The following is a 17,017-nucleotide window of genomic DNA, read 5'->3' as shown; positions in this document are numbered from 1 at the left end:
CAAACATTCTTAACCAAAATCTTAGTGTACATGCCCAAGTACATCTATATTATAATTTCTTAAAGTGGAATCATTGACCAGAAAATATGTCCATTTTGATTGGGATTGATATTGCCAATTTTTGTTTGTTTTTATTGTTTCACTCTGTACACCAGGCTGATCTGCAACTCACTTGTAACCTGAACTGGCCTTGAACTTGTGGTAATCCTCCAGCCTCAGCCTCCCAAGTGCTGATATTACAGGCACGAGACACCACAACTAGTTGCTAAATTTTCTGGAAATATTTTTTTCGTTTTTGAATCTACATCATGGTTATAATCTATATCTGTGATTATAATTGAGAACTTTTACATATGTACACAGATCAATTTCATTCTTTTACCTTTACATTCTACCCAGTTATTATGAATTTTGGCCCAAAGAACAAATTTTCAGTTTCTGTGTTTTCCCCAAATGGCTGGCCATTAACTATAGTAACAGAAGTCTGTGTGAATTACTTTCCTTCAATGTTGAGGAACGTTATGTACCAGCTGCATATTTTTCCTTGTGTCTAATTCCTGAGCCAGCATCATATGGAGCTAACCACACTTGTTCCAGAGACGATGTCACACCAGTGTGAGTACTAACATCTTACAAAACCTTTGATTGTCCCGTTGGAATTGGCCAAATGACTTATCCCTCCTTGTCAGCTCTCTTGCAAGTCTCCATACAAATTGACTGTTTCATGTAAATCTTACACTTGCTTTCCTAGTTTAAGAAACTGCTACTGGAATTTTTATAAAGGCTTTCTAAATGCAGCTCGACATTGCTTTTAAGGTCTTCCATGAAGATCTATCTTCGTGTGTGTTCAACTCTTCTACCTCCAAGTTTCCCTTTTCTGCAAACCTTTTAATGACACTTCTGTGTAATTCCCTTTTGTGGGTTCTCTTTGTCTACCTTTTATTTAATACATATCTTAAATCTTAAATTGTTAATGTTTTGCTCTAAGTTTTTGCAAACCAGAAAGTCTTGACCTGCAACCCTTTCCTCAGAAGAATGGCCTTTACTTCACTGGGTTCCCTGGCCAAAGAAATAGGTGTGTCTCTGCAGACACATACATGTAGACATACCAGCATATTGGGAGTCTACTTTGTTACACAGAAATAACAGGAGACAAGTAAGAACCTATGGAATAGATGACTGAGCACTGTGATCTGTGAACAGCTCTCAAGACCCAGCATAAGCAGAAGGCCAATTATCCACAAAGAGGTTACCTTCAGCTTGAATTATAATGTTCTGTTTTATATATCAAAGCCTTGGCTCACTTTAATAAATACTTTTCTTATCCAGGTGTGGCAGTGCACACCTTTAATCCCAACACTCAGGAAGCAGAGGCAGGCAGACCTCTGTGAGTTCTAGGCCAGCCTGGCCTATTAAGCAAGTTCCAGGACAGCTAAGGTTGTTGCACAGAGAAACCCTGACTCAAAAAACCAGATAGATAGATAGATAGATAGATAGATAGATAGATAGATAGATAGACTGATAGGTTGATTGATAGATATTTTTCTTAGTCTTTGCTTTGATAAGTAATAGTTGATTCTCAGATCATACTTAAATTGATAGCTCTGTTGAGGTCATACTAATGATAATTCATCTTAGGACAGCCATGAACATATGCACAGGCATCCAAAAAGGTGGCCATGTTCTGTCTAATGTGTATCTGATAGCTGAATCTTTTACAATAGGACTATAAAGGAAATATGATCCACCAGAGAGAAAAGGGAAGCCCCAGGCCTGACATCTAGGCCTGGCACTTTGGTAGACCTTCCGGTTGAGCAAACTCAGGTAGAAGCTTGCATTAGTTACCTGTGCACTTACCTTTCTCTTAGTATATAACTCTTCACCCCAACCTTCCTATCATTGCCCTGAGTTCTAGTGAATTCTACATGAATTCTAACTATCATTGTAAGCAGTGGAAAGGAAAAGAAAACTCAAAGCTCCACCTCCAGGTCCCCAAATTTAATTGTCTACTTAATGGTACAAAGACAAAAAAAAAAAAAAAAAAACATGTTTAACATACCCTGTTCAGAGCTGCTAGAACCAGCTTGTGGATATCAGTCCTGAGATACTGCCTTTTGAGCATGTTTAGTTTGCATTGAGGGTCATCCCTGTATTCTTCTGGTATTCCTAAATTAAAGAACAAACAAGTGATGTGTTAACATGTATTTACATATATAAAGTATGGCCTAAAAGTCATCATTTTTAAAAGCATCACTAATCATCTGACTATTCACTAGCTAGCTATACTGCTTCAGAGTCAAGTCACAGTCACTCTAGGAGAAAGTACAGGGAGACAGCACAGAGGTTAAGAGGACTTGCCAATCTTCCAGAGGACCCAGACTCAGTTCACCAGTCCCATGTCAGGCAGCTCACAACTGCTTGCCTCTACTGGTGTCCACAGGCATTGTGTGTATATGGTACACTTTTAAAAACTTGGGGACACATGCATACACATACATTTTGTTAAAGAAAATCTTTAACAAGAAAGGAAAAAAGTATATATTTAAAGTATATGTTTTGGACTAAAAGGTTATTGTGGCTTTAATGAACAGGCATGGTTCTAAATGGCTTTTGCTACACTTTAACAATCCATCCACCTTCAAAGGAATAAACTGTGAGCACTGGAAACTACAAAAAGAATTTGTTAAGTTGGGCATGGTGGCACATGTGCTTAATCCCAGCACTTGGGAGGCAGAAGCAGTCCATCGCCATGAATTCAAGGCTAGCCTGGTCTACATAGTGAGTACCAGGACAGCCAGGGCTACATAGTGAGATTCTGTCCAAAAAGAACTAAAGTGTGTGTGGGAGGCTGCAGATTGTTATTGGTTCATTTTTACTAAATCTACAAAATTCAAAAATTAATAATAAAATTTTAAGTAAAATTATGTCTTAAGTGTCAGTGATGAATGGGAAATGATGATTTAATTTAAAACATGTGGACTGATCACTGCTTTTATTCAAAGTACCAGATTCAAAAACTAAAATTACTAAGCAGAGTTCCTTCTTTGAAAATATTTGTCTCACAATGAAAGTCCTCTGAATTCTGAAACAGAAAACACCTACACTAAAGAAAGCAGTTGGTAGACTAAACTTTTATTTTATGGGGAATAGATATCAAGTTCAAAAATGTTGGAACTTTACCTAGGGGCAACAAGAAAGTATTAGTGATCCCCTGCTTATCTCTCAAATTCATTCTTTGTATCCATCCCACCCATCCAAGACTCACTTGACTGCTGTAAACCAACTTACCTACATCCAGTCTCCCACCCAATTGCCATATATAACACTATATATGGTCACAACAACACAGGATAGTGGGCCTGAGTCTTAATGCATAATATTAAGAAAACTTTATGCAGTTCCAAAAGTCATTCATATTAGTGCTTGATATCAGTGTTGTACAGAACAAGCTCTTGACACCCTAATGGTGTGTGTGTGTGTGTGTGTGTGTGTGTGTGTGTGTGTGTATTCATATACCTGAACATGCTATGAATATACATATATGTATAATTTTAGAGTTATGAAAATAAAAGTTTAAACATAGACTCTTCAATAATCTAAAAAGTTTTAAAATTCACAGAGAGATATACAATTAAAATCAGAAAACATATATATATATATATATATATATGAAAATATTTAAAAGCGACAGCTAATCTGACTCACACTTATATAAACACTTCCTTCAATCAAAAAGGATGCATCACTACTATATGGAAAGTAAATGAATAGGTTAAAAATAGTCCTCAATTCTTAGTAACAGTGTGTTCTAAACATCCATGGGGTGTTAAACACAAGCTCACTGTTAATTGTGCAACTTTGGGTTTCTTCCCCAAATGCTTCCTAAACATACCAACGCTACAATTACACTAGGCTGGGGGGTGGGGGGTGAGGAAGGATACATTTGTCTTAAAAATTTAAAAAGGGGTTCCAAAGTTTTTATCTAAGATTTGACAAACAATAATAAATTCAGTAAGGTAATCAACATATTTTTGGAATTTTTTAGAGCCTTTAATAAGCTTTAATTGACTTCCATAGAAAAGCACAATCACACAGCATTGCATTTAAAGTCTTTCACTTTCTACCTCCATCTACCCTCCCACACTCATGGCCATACCCTCCCCTGTTGCCTTCAATTACTCCAGACTATGTGTATGTGTAGCTTCTGCCTGAAAGCCATTCTTGGCCTTTGGCTAGCCCTTCAATTGTAGACCTCAACTCTCTGACCTACATACTCCTTTGAAGACAGTAGGTCCATCAATATTATCCTATCTGCCCTCCATTTGTCTCTAGCAGGCCTTCCCACTAGGTGGTAACTAAGTGTCTGTCTGTCTCCTGAAGTCCTATAACCCCAGTCTTGCTGTCCTTTCATCTATCATTCAACCCATTAGATCACGGCCGTGTTCAGAACAGGAGGGATGGAATGAACATGTGTTGAAAGAACGTGGGTGCAGGTGCTTCAGTGGGAACTGAAGGACAAGCAAGGTGACAGCAAGCAGTATGGCTGGTGACTGACAGAAGGAAGTCATTGAAGTTAATGAGTAAAGGATCACGTGGCTGTGCCAGAGAAAAGCTAACTTACCCATGCAATCAAAGGCTGGGAATAAGGCAACAGAGGGGGATGAAAGAGAGTAATCCGTTTTAGCTTGAACTTAAACTTGGCTGATGGCAAGAGAAACAGCAAAGAAACATCAGAGACAAATTGTCCTTAGAGACAGAAGGCCCACTTTTACCACTGTGTTTATTTCTTATGTAAATTAATGATTAAATATTCTTATGAAGCTTTCTTACAAGTTAATCTTAGTGACTCATCTGCATTACCCTTTCTTATGAATTTTACTTCTGGAAAGTCTGGAAGAAAGGCCTGCCTGTGGTTATCAGAAACCAGTTCTTTAAGCTTTGCGTAGAAAGCCGATGTTTCATGAAAACACAAAACTCTATTTAAATAGTGGTCTCTGCATACAATCAGTTTCGCGACTCACCTGGCACTACAAAATGCAGAATAGCTCGCAAGGCCTCCAGCTGCACTGGCAGACATGTCTCATGGGTTTTCATCACTGTTATTATCCTAGGGACCACTGCTGCCATGGTATCCAGGGAAGCGTTACTAGGAACAAAAATTGATGTGTTTATTTTAAAAAAGTACAATCTGGTTCATTTGTAGGAACACAAACTGAAGCAAATGAGTGGAAACAGATCTGATGCGTTTTACCAGGAAAAGCTGTAAGAAGTACATATAAACGCCTTTGAACTCAACCAAAATTTCAAGCGTTTAAATTCTGACCTCAAGAATTAGAATTCGGGATTATTGTGATTAAGTTTTATGAAAATAACACCTTTCTTCTGATCAGTATGCTGAAGACGGATGGGGGTCACATTGCCATTTTCCAGATGAAGAACCTTTTTGAAGGGGAAATTACCAAAATCCTTTTGCTAGAAAGAAGCAAAGCCAAGGCCAGGACCCCTGCATCATAGCAAAGTGCTTCACCAGACTTCTTATACATAATCCATTAGTTTACATTAAACTCGTGGCTTCTTCAAGGTATGTGTCCCTCTCTGTACACAGGTGAGCAAATATGCCACTCTGGAAGGCAGCATGGCTGTTGGCCTCACACAGTGCCTTGTGAACTGAAACTCATTGACACACTTCCAGCACCATCAAAAGCAACACTTAAACATTTCAACCAGGTTTTTAAAAGCCGTGTTTAAAGAAGAGAGATGTGACAGATGTGTTATCTAAGGAGAAATTAGCTGGGCTTGTGTTAAGGACAGTGTAACTCCACTCTTTACAAGTCTGCAGATGTGCTGTGCACAATGTATGTTATGCACATATAATAACACAATTGCCAGCAGCTATGATTTATTGACAGCTTAAAATACACTGGGCATTACCCTAATCATTCATGAAAATGAATTTTTTTTAAATCCTTTTTTTTTGCAACTTTTTAAAAAATATTTATTTTATTTTATTTATGGATACAGAAGAGGGCACCAGATCTCATTACAGATGGTTGTGAGCCACCATGTGGTTGCTGGCAATTGAACTCAGAACCTCTGGAAGAGCAGTCAGTGCTTTTAACCTCTGAGCCATCTCTCCAGCCCATTATTTAAGCCTTTCATTTTATTTTTCTTTTAGAAGAATCCTGAAGTCTAACCATTCAATAGTTGGCTCATATATTAGCAATAAAGTCATTTGACTTCCTCCGAGATAAAACCTCCATCTAGAAGGAAGTGTGTATGTTCTAAGAAGAGGTAAAAACATCCCAGCCTGAAGGAAAGCTCATTAAGAAAGCTTAAGGAACCCTGAAACTAGACCACATTCGTGAGGCTCCTCCATCCCCAAGCCTGTATAAGCTGTAAGGACTGCTGAATGACTTTCTCAGAGCAGCCAGGATGCCTGAAAGAGATGGGACACCAGCTGAGCTGCCCAGAGGACTCCCAAACTAGACTAGCTGTCTGGAAGAGGTTTAGATCACCTGAGTCACTTGGAAAGGACAGTCCCCAATGTGTTGAGCTGCCTGCAGGCCATGCAGTATGCTCCAGGTTCCCAGATTTCTTGAGCTGGGGTGGGCCATGCTTGAGTGGGCTTTGGTGGTACAGCTATCTTTGAGTCATTTCTACTCCAGTAAGTAACACTTCACCCATATTCTTATGAGCAACCCCAATAAAACACATTAGTTCACCAAGTTGGACTTTGGTGGTACTCTAACTTGATCTGTTGTAGAGTTCCTATCTAGAGTGAGCAGATGTTTGTTTATTTCTCCCTAGGAATAGTGCCCAACAACAATCTGAGACATCAAATCCATCTCAGTTGTAGCACCTGCACACTGAATGATGTTTACTCTTATCTGTTTTCTGAGTGACTGCTTTTGATTAAAAAAATCAATCAAACAATGCCACAATATCATACATTTTTGGCTCAATAGAATGAGGAACATATACTAAGCATATACTGCTGCTGGTGGAGACATCTGCCTGGAATTCAATTTTTGTCAGGTTTTGTAAGCCTCTAGTCCCCTTCTGCTACTTTCTACCACAGATAATAGTATCTGGCCTCTGTTGTGCCACTAATTAGACATACAGTGTCAACAAGGTTGGTCTTGAACCCAATGTAATGACAAGTGTCATTGGGAAAGGAATGAGAGGAAGCAAAGAAGCCAGAGTTAATTCAAATAAAAGAATAGCAAGAAGTAATAGTGATAAATAAATAGTGCCTTAATGCTGAAAAGCAATAACTGCAAAATGCATGTTTTTGTAGCTTTGTATATTCACATTTATACAGAAATTTGAAAAGCTGTTGTCAGTTTTGCTGCGTAATTATCATTTTCAAAAACAGTTAACACCATGCATGAAGCACAGAGGCAAACATAGCCATATTTCTGCAGTCTCTGCTGATCTTTTTAATGCTTAGACAAAATAAGTGTGTGTGTATGTATGTATGCTCATGAACGTGAAGTACCTTCCTTCAAACAGGTGACTCAGCATCTTGCAGCCACTCTCTGCCACCTCGGGAACATGGGCATGCTTCTGCATCAATTCTACGACATTCAGGTACACTCCTTTGGCCAGCAGGATTTTCCTGAAATTAACTAGAAAGTGTTTTTCCAGTCACTTATAGAAATGGAAGCAAACATTTGCAAAAACACATGTAGCATATTTCATTTCATTAGCTACTTAAAGCTACATTAGCTACATTAATAGCTGCCTATTTCTTAGCAACTATGTCATTCTCTGTTTTCCATATTTATTAATTCTTTACTGAAGTTTCTATTTAATTTTTTTTATTTACACAGTAGACTGGTATTCATGTAATTAGTATACTAGAGCCCATAAGAAAGAAGTGCTTTGTAAGAAAATGTATATAAGCAACACTCTTCACAATGAGAACAAAAATGAAATGTTCTTCTAATCTTTAAACTTCACAAATGACTAGACTTATACAGAACTGAGATTCATAAGTAGAATAGACATCAGCGTGGACTAGAGACACTTTGTATGCAGAGATACAGGCCATCCCTCCATTGGTGATGGGAGCCAGGGACAGGTCTAAGGACTGCAGGTATGTGGAGCCAGAGGCCAGAGATTGCCGATGATAGAAGTAGGGGAATGGCCTGGTCTGGAATGCCTCAACTACTTTGTACATTTCCTACAGTAGACTACATATGTCATTTTCATGGATCCCATCATGAACCTAGTGGTAAATGGTGTTGGTCATGCAGATGGCTTTCACAGAGTAACTCCTACATTCAGTGAACAACACAGTGGTCTTGAGAGACGGTTTTACAGCATGTATACAGAAAACCTACATTGCAGGGAGACTGTCACCTAGTAACCCTTTCTTTGCAGTGAAGTCCTTCCCTAAACTAAAGCCCAGTGCCTTGAAGTATTTTGTATTAATTGTCTTGAAACCATAACAGAAACATCAACTCCAACATTATAGACCAAAATCTAACATTTTTCAAAGTGGCAGAATGGGAAAACTTCAAAGGGTTCTAACTCGAGTTCTGGTTCTAAAACGCCTTGTCATTCAGCATGGTATGTTTGCATAATCTCATCACTTGGGGGCCTGAGACAGAAGGATCAAGAGTTTGAGGATAATCTGGGATATATAACAAGTTCAAGTCCGAGCTGGACTAAATAGTGAGACTATTATCTCAAAAAAAATAATAAAGAAAGAAATACTGTTGTCAACCTCCAAAAAAAAAAAAAATGTAGGACAAAATATAAGAAGAAACACATTTTAAAATAAAACTAAAAACTGAGATGTCACATGTTCTAAGGTATCCAGAGCATCACACATGAGTTTTTCATATATTTGAAATAATGAGTTTTCATATTTCTTCCCCAGTGCCTAAATCCTAACTAAGGAGAAATTTCTAGGTTCCGAAATGCCAGTGTGCATCAGACTTCCCTAAAAGGTTTATTCAAACACAGATTATTTGGTACCAACTCCAGAGCTTATGCTTGGGTTGGTCTGTGTAGAACTCAGAGATTTTTAGAGTTTCTATGTAATACTGCTAGTCCCCACAGAGTACATTTTCAGAATCCCAGCAAGGGCAATGTGTAACTCAAAAATGGCAAACCTGACTGGGAGAAGGGTGGGCATTATGAAGCCCCTGCAGAGTGTACAGAAGAATTTCATGTTTTCCCATTCCATGCAAAAGATTCTTGACCTTAATCTATTCCATCTTATCAGAAAATTATCTGTTTTCGAAGGCAAATCACAAAATGCAAACTTCTACAGTAATTACCTTTTCTGATTGCACATTCAACTTTTATTTCTTCTGATTCCTAATATCAAATCCTCCTTCCCAGGTTAATTTTTTGTCTTAACTAACTCAAGTACCACATTTGTTAGTTAGTCTTTGTGTCTGCCTTCTGGATTAGAGTTTAACCCATAAGCCTAGAATTTTTATTTAATTGGCATACCACACAAGCCTGGATTGTGTGGTCTCTAGTACATGATATAAGCTCAGTACATAGTAACTACATTAATTTAGCTGATTAAGTAAATGAGGAAGTCATCACAAAAGACATCTGGGCCTACACCTTCAAATCTCCATGGTTCCAAAACCCCAGTTTTTTCCTCTCTACTCCTTTCTACTTCTTCCTCTTTTCCTTTTCTTTTTCTTTGAGATACAGTAGCCCAGGTTGGCCCTGAATACACAATAATCCTTCCTTAGCTTCCTGAGTACTGGGATTGTAGACCTGTGTCACCGTTCCTGTCTAAGATCCCAGTTCTGTATATCAATCCAATCGTGCTGGAGGCAGGGAAGGAGGGGGACCAACCCCTCCCATCCCTTCACCCTTCACATTCATTGTCCCAAGTGGCTTGCAGTATGAATTTGGTGGTGGAGCTGAGCAAGGAAGCTGCTCAAGATTTTCTCCTCTATTACACTAGGAATCCCAGGCTGTGCAAGGGCATCTAAGAACAGCCCATCTAGCAGGTGGCCTGGAGCAAAGGAGTGGGGAACATTAAGGGCAGGAACTGATTCCAAACAGATGCCAAGCTGACTCACAAGGTCACTGCTCCTCAGAGGCTATAACAAAAGCAACCCAAAGTCACAAAATCTTAATGAATGAGTATGGGACCTAACAAAGTTTCCAAATTGTTAAGAACAGCAGTCCTATAACACTGTTGCTGCTTGGTGGCCAGCTTTGCCTCCTCTGGGGCACTGTATACAATGCATAGTGGCTTCAATGTAATCCCTGCCCAGACTTCCAGAGCTGCATGGGAATCTCTTTCAATGACTCAGTCCTGGAAGGGGCCCTGTCATCACTCAGGACATGGCTACTCCAAGCCTTTGTGTTATGTGCCAGATTCATTTTTAAATAATTTTTGTTCTTTAACTATTTCATGCATGTATGTGATGCATTTGGTTACTGTCTCCTTTTATTAAAATACTGCCAGAGAGATAGGTGAGAACATAGAAAATATAAAGGAGACATTTGCCCTCTTGACTTGACATAAATAATAACAGGATCAGCACACAGAAGTCGTATCTGTGTTTTTCACTGGCCTGGCTTTGCTGTGAAAATTTGGTGCTTACACTACAGTGTCTCAGATTGATCTTTCATATTATGTTTTCAGTTTCATTGCCTAAAAATATCCTGTAAGAGCTGCCAAGTCCTACTGCCTGATGACAAATGAGTTTTCCTGGCAAAGTTTCCTGTTTATGGGATCAGGAATCTGAAACAGTTTGAGCCAGGACCTTAAAGCTTAAGTAAGCATCCTTCCAAAACATATGAGCCACTTCCTCTCTGCAAGCATGCACAATATAATATTCAAAAGGATTATACATAAATGACCATTTTCAAGAAAAATATTGTAGCTATCAACATTTCGTTCTAGATAATTTTTAGCATTTTTTTGAAATGGTGAATATCTCCATCAAATAGTCATACCCCTGTAAAGTTTTTTTAAGAATATAATATGAATAAATATGTAATGTAAAATGGGGGCAATCGTTTTTAGAGGTAAAAAAGGCCCTATAAGAGTTCCAAAATTTCTCATAGTATATAAGCTAAATGTCAATCAACAGAAACTGATTCCATATACATACATATATATGTATATATATATGTGTGTGTGTGTGTGTGTGTTATATGTACATATATACAGATATATGAAAGTTATAAGCTATTAAAATGGCAATGAGAATAATAAATACATTTATTAATAAAAGGAGGGAAATATAAAATGTATTTAAAAATGGATAAATATTCCAATTCCTGCGAATATATAGCATGTATGTCATGAGTACATTTGTAGAAGTCCTGAAGAATACATATTTAAAAATGTTCATTTTTTATCCTTTATATAGCAACATACCCACTTCAGCTAGGTACATCCACATATTTAAATTTTTCAGAATTTATAGATTTCATAAGAAAAAAAAGCACAAAATTGTTTCTCTGTGTTAAAAGTCACAGTTTACTCCTTACCATTTTGTTCCAAGAGAGTGGACAGTGCATGTGAAGCTGCTTGGAAGACATCTTTGGAAGAAGAATGCAATAGCATGGACAGCATCACTTCCTTGTGTGCAGGGAACCTTTCAAAAAGCCAACCACATCTCAGTTTGCAGTTTCCAACACTCATCCTGACTATGAACTCTATAACAGTGCAGGCATGGCAGCTGAGCTGTATACCACCGCCACTTACAATAGAAGCATAAGTTGAACACCTCTATATGTAAATGTTAGATTCAAGTGTATCAAACACTCATGTCTCTGTGTCTTCAGAAGCCTGTAAGCCCTACAGAGGATGCAGCTTTGTAGACATAACTAGGGGTAGATAGACAGCTGTGACGTTGCTATGGAATCACACAGGGTGGACATACAAACAGAGGCAGGATACATCCCAGGAGGGATGGCTCAAAGAGCACAGGCTTTCCTCCTGCTCCTCAGAGCAGGGCACAGAGTAAACTATATGCATTGCTTCCTTCTGGAGTTTTCCACTTAGTATTTTGGACTACATTTTTACTGTGAATAAATAACAATGCGCAACAATGTGACAACCAAACCATGACTCATGCAAGCCTTATAAATGTCATACATTTTGTTCATATAGTAGGTGCACAACATATAAAGAAAAGAATTGGAGCACACAGGGAGAGCTGTCGGTCACAAAGTAGGATGAGGGAAGGGATTGGAAGAGGAATGATAAACTAGAAGGGAATCTTTAAAAAAAGCATAAGGGTCTAGGAAGAGAAATATGTAACGAGGAAATGAGGGTAATGAAAATAAAGGGGAAATAAATGCAGTGAAGAAACAGAACGGATTTAAAGAACAGAAAAAATGAATGTGGGTTTTTGTTTTTGTTTTTTGTTTTTTTACTAATGTATGTACTGGAAAGATCTCCAGAGTGCTGAGGACTATGTGTGCTGTGGATTAAGATGTATAAGTCATAGCCTGAATCTGCCCGACCAGAAAGTTCCGGATCCTGATGTATCCGTTTTCAAAGGAGTCTTCTCCAGATGTTGATTGAAGTAGCATCCACTTCATTAATTCTCTCTTTTCCAGCAGTGGGCCATGATGCAAATAGGCCTCTCAGTGGACAGGCCCACACTGCTGTGTCAGATGGAACCTGCAGAGGTTTCTAACTGGACACAGACAACCTGCTGGCAGGTGGCACTGAACCCCAGTGGCTCTGGGAGTGTGCTCAGCTGACATGAATTAACATGCACTTGTACCTGGTCAGGCAGGAAACTGAGGGACTCATTCTCCAGGATTCACACACAACTGAGTGATTCATGATTCCAAATCCCTCAGTAGAAATTGAAGTGCTCTACACCTCAGTAGAGATTAAAATGCTGTGCACCTAACCAGGCATGGATGCACAGGCCTATGGTTCCAGCATGGGCTATACTGTAAGACCCTGTCTTGTGGGAAAACTAGACTAAATTGTATACCCACCACTAACATGTAGCAATGCTAGTGTCTAAACATAGTCAATGCCAGTTTCTATGCCCTGGCTGAAACAGAACCCAGGTTTTCCATAACATCAAGTAGAAGTACTGACTGGCCATCTTCGTCTCCAATCTTCTCATGTAAACTGTTCTGGTACATAAGGAGATTATTTAGTGCCCAGCATGCAGCCTCCTAGATCAGGAAGGAAGAAGAAAAGTGTATCAAAACAGAAATGACTGGAAAGCCTGTTTTTAAATCAGGGCAGTAGCTCCTTGTCTGACCTGTACATGTTTGTTCTTCCGATGGCGCATCAGGGCTTTATAGCAGGGTTCCAACCAGAATAGCTTCTCGGTGTCCTCCTCATCATTGTTCTCCTGAGGCTCACTTTTTTCCTCCAAGTCTTGATTTAAGAAGATGGTCTCAGCTTTAAAAAAAAATTAAGTATGTATGTCTTATACATGCATAGTATTACCAATAGCTTGAATGGCCAACCCTAAGAGCAGCATTTGAATGTTCTAAACAAAATGTTCTTTACCAACTGCCTTGGCTAATCATGAATCAATTTTTAATATTTTACCCATGACATAACTCTGGTGTCTCACAACTAGATGATGTGGGTACCCACCACCCCAACAAACTAAAGTAGGGTCATCTGAAGTGATTAGCTGGTTCGTGACATCCCTCATGAACATGAATGCCCACACTTGGTGCCAGGAGAGCATCCTTAAGTGGCAGAAAGGAAGCCCTGATTTAATACTCAGCACTTAAAAAGAGAAAAGGGATTCCTGGTTAGTAAAGTGACTTACTGAGGAGCGCTAGACAGCTGAGGGCAGAGATCTGTAAGGCTGCATTCTCTGGATACCGCTGGACAGCTTTCACCACAAAGACATGTACTTCGTTTAACACCAGGATGTTGTAGAAATTACCTAAAGTTAAGTGAGACATTAGGGAAACTCTCACCCATACAATTTAAATGTGTTCACTTACATAGCAGTGTTTAAATCAATAAATCAGTCTAACGGCATAACAGCCTATAGTAAGTCGGTAAGTTAATCTTTATGACACAGTGGCATACATTAAATCAATGTGACTTTTTGAAACTTTGGTTCCTACTATTGTCTGCCTTATTAGGTAATGCTAGTTGAGTAAGACCAAAGAAGCACCTGCTTAAGTCAGCTCTGACTCCTCATACCATGGGACAGAAACAAGTGGGCATCTTTTATATGTATTCTGAGTTATCACAATGTTCTCAGGATCAGCCAGTTTACACAACTGTGTCCTTTTTGAAATGCAACCAACCAACATCTCACCATATAAAGGCATAGGTCAGTAGGTGACCACTATGATTCACTGGAAATGCTTTGCTGCTTTGCTATGTTTTTATTTTCAATTTTAGGTAAATTCTTTTTAAATATATTTTCAACTAAGACTAAAGCCCCCCCCCAACAAAAAAATAATTGTAGACACCTCTGGGTTACTATTTGCTGTTTTGATGTAATACAATGCTTAAATCAGGGCAAATGTCCATCCTATCTCATCACATAATGGTCTCCTAGCAATGAAGTCCACACTCCTTTCTTCTAGTTCCTTGATGTGCAAAGTACATTAACTATCCCTGGCTAACTCATTCCACTGTACAACAACACAGCACAGACTTATATACTTCTTAACCAGGGCTCAGTGCCAACTGACTGACTCCTCCACTGTCTCCTCCTCTCCCCAGCCTCTGATAACCAGAGAACAATGTACAAACCTGCATTCAGAGCCTAAGTCTCCCTTTCCTTGGCTACATGATCCAGGATGAGACACAGATTGCTGAGCCAGAGACCCTCATGGAAATGTGATGGTGATACCAACACCCCACCATCCAAAAGCAAGCCAGGAATCAAAAGTTTATGTTTAATAAACATATATGTCTATGAAATTACTTTGGGATCTGTGAAAGTAAGGGGCAAACATGATTGCATCATTATATCTAACAGTCTAAACATAGCATTTTAAATAACTGGTCATAAGGGAAAGAAATCAACCGATGGCTGTATACGAGAATATAACTCAAGTTTTAGAAACTCATTTTAACTGAATCTATCAAGACTTCTCCTAAAAGGTAAACCAATTTCTAAATTACACAGGGAACATAATGGTGATGGACTACAATGAAAACACAACTTTTTATAATGAAACCATGAAAATAAGTTTTTTCTTTTAATGGCTGAATGATCCTTCTCAAGCTAAATCTCTGTGACAGTAGCCTAAATTTGCATACAATGTTGTTGATGATTCTTTAGGAGGAAGGCTGCAATGTGAGAGGAGCAAGTGAGTCTACAGGTACAGCCGTTGGAAAGCATGGCTTCTGCATTCTCTCCAAGGCAAAGGTCTGAACCTTCACAGCATGAAGAACTCCTGTCATTCCTGTGCTCCTGACAAATGTCCCCAGTGAGGCATGTGCAATGCAAGGCTTTGGGATGCTCAGATTTTGAGCTCCACAGAAGAGACACTCACAGAAATAGGAGCCAATGAGCCTCAGTGACTGCCATTCTATAAGCATGGAAGCCAAGATGTCCACAGGCCTCACATATGGACTGGAAAACAACTGCATCAATGATTAAACAAATAAACATTTTTTAAAAAGTAAAGGGGAGGAGGGTAAAATAAAAGCAAACCAAAAAAAGCAATCAGGGTCACCTGGCAGGCCCCAAAATAAGAGATTTATCAGAAATATATTTTTTAAAATTAAATAAATCACCATGTTAAATTTGTCCTGAGAATAATGGCTTATTGTTTGAAAAAAAATCTATAGATTTAATCCCATAATACCAAAAGAAAAGGAGAAAATCTTTGCATGTATTATTTGGCATTTAATAAGATTCAATGCTCATTTGTGATTTTTTTCTTTAAAAAGGGACAGGTGTAAAAGTAGAAGTAAGCAAGAAACAGAAGAAATGTTCCTAACTTTAAAAAATGTCATTAGACAAGCTGATTTTGTCACTATGAAAATCATATGACACTCATTATTCTGGATGAGAGAATATTCAAAGTTTTATCCCTACAATCGGGAAGAGAGCAAGGGTAGTGCCAAACACTGCTCCCATTCTGCATTGTGCTGGTGACCTGGGCCAGGCAAGAAGGCAGGCAGGGAAGCAACGGACATAATGAGCAGGACAGGCAGACGCAGAGTGCCACTGTTCATAAGACATTAACTTACGTAACCTGCATACATGTGCAAATAGGTTGTCAGAAATTTTAAAAAGAGACAGACAAAATCATTTTCATTTCCTCATGCAGGCACAGTTCAGAGACATAATTTCAAAACAGATGCCAATTACAATTATAGTGAAAATTAAGCACCTAAAATAAATAGTGAAGATACGTAAAACCTGAATAGACTGTACAAAAGAAATGACAGTAGGGAGATGTCAGTTCTTCCTAAAATGATCCGTATACTTGTTTCATTTTGGGACAGATTCCATTATAGTTTTAAACTGGAAAAGTTAATTCTCAAATGTGTGTGGAATAGTAACAAGCCAATGCAAAGCCCAGACATAAGACCTAAGAAGAAGAATGAGTGGGCACTTGACTTAGTGTTTTGGATACCAGACCTGAGAGAGCATCACAGAATGCTGATCCAGAGAAGTCAAATAAGCCAAGGCAACAGAAAACCACCGGTAAACTCATATCCTCATTACGTATTCTAATGGGTTCCCAAGATGATGCCACAGTCTGGCTTCTATGATAGAATCACACCTAACATAGAGAGATATACAGGGTTTCTAGAGTGCACTGATTTGATTCTATGGAGTGAATATCCAAAGCAGTATAGCCTGTCACATAGAATATATATATATGTGTGTGTGTGTGTGTGTGTGTACATATATGTGTATGCATATATACATATATAATGTATATAGAGAGAAAGTTAAGTTGTGATTTATATACATTATATATTTATATATTATGATATATAAACCATATATTTATATGTTATATACATCATCATTTATACATATAAACTGTTGAGGACAGGAAACATTTTCTAGCTCTGGTAATACACAAACTCTTATGTTGGGTA

The 17,017-nt window shown here is 38.5% G+C and overlaps 1 protein-coding gene across 1 annotated transcript in view; it reads right to left on the bottom strand.

The window, feature by feature from the left end:
- Lrrk2 (leucine rich repeat kinase 2) overlaps window positions 1–17,017 on the bottom strand; it is a 139,552-nt gene that overhangs the window by 99,861 nt on the left and 22,674 nt on the right. Inside the window, exons 8-14 of the mRNA XM_036207870.1 lie at window positions 13,755–13,874; window positions 13,230–13,372; window positions 13,061–13,140; window positions 11,485–11,591; window positions 7,499–7,628; window positions 5,022–5,146; window positions 2,060–2,166 (exon numbers count right to left, since the gene is read on the bottom strand). Coding sequence (XP_036063763.1) covers window positions 2,060–2,166; window positions 5,022–5,146; window positions 7,499–7,628; window positions 11,485–11,591; window positions 13,061–13,140; window positions 13,230–13,372; window positions 13,755–13,874 — 812 coding nt within the window. The remainder of the gene's footprint in view (window positions 1–2,059; window positions 2,167–5,021; window positions 5,147–7,498; window positions 7,629–11,484; window positions 11,592–13,060; window positions 13,141–13,229; window positions 13,373–13,754; window positions 13,875–17,017) is intronic.

The sequence above is a fragment of the Onychomys torridus genome, chromosome 16, assembly GCF_903995425.1.
Source record: "Onychomys torridus chromosome 16, mOncTor1.1, whole genome shotgun sequence".
NCBI classification, from domain to species: Eukaryota; Metazoa; Chordata; class Mammalia; order Rodentia; family Cricetidae; genus Onychomys; species Onychomys torridus.
Note: the sequence above shows the minus strand (reverse complement) of the source record. Positions and strands in the feature narration are given on the sequence as shown.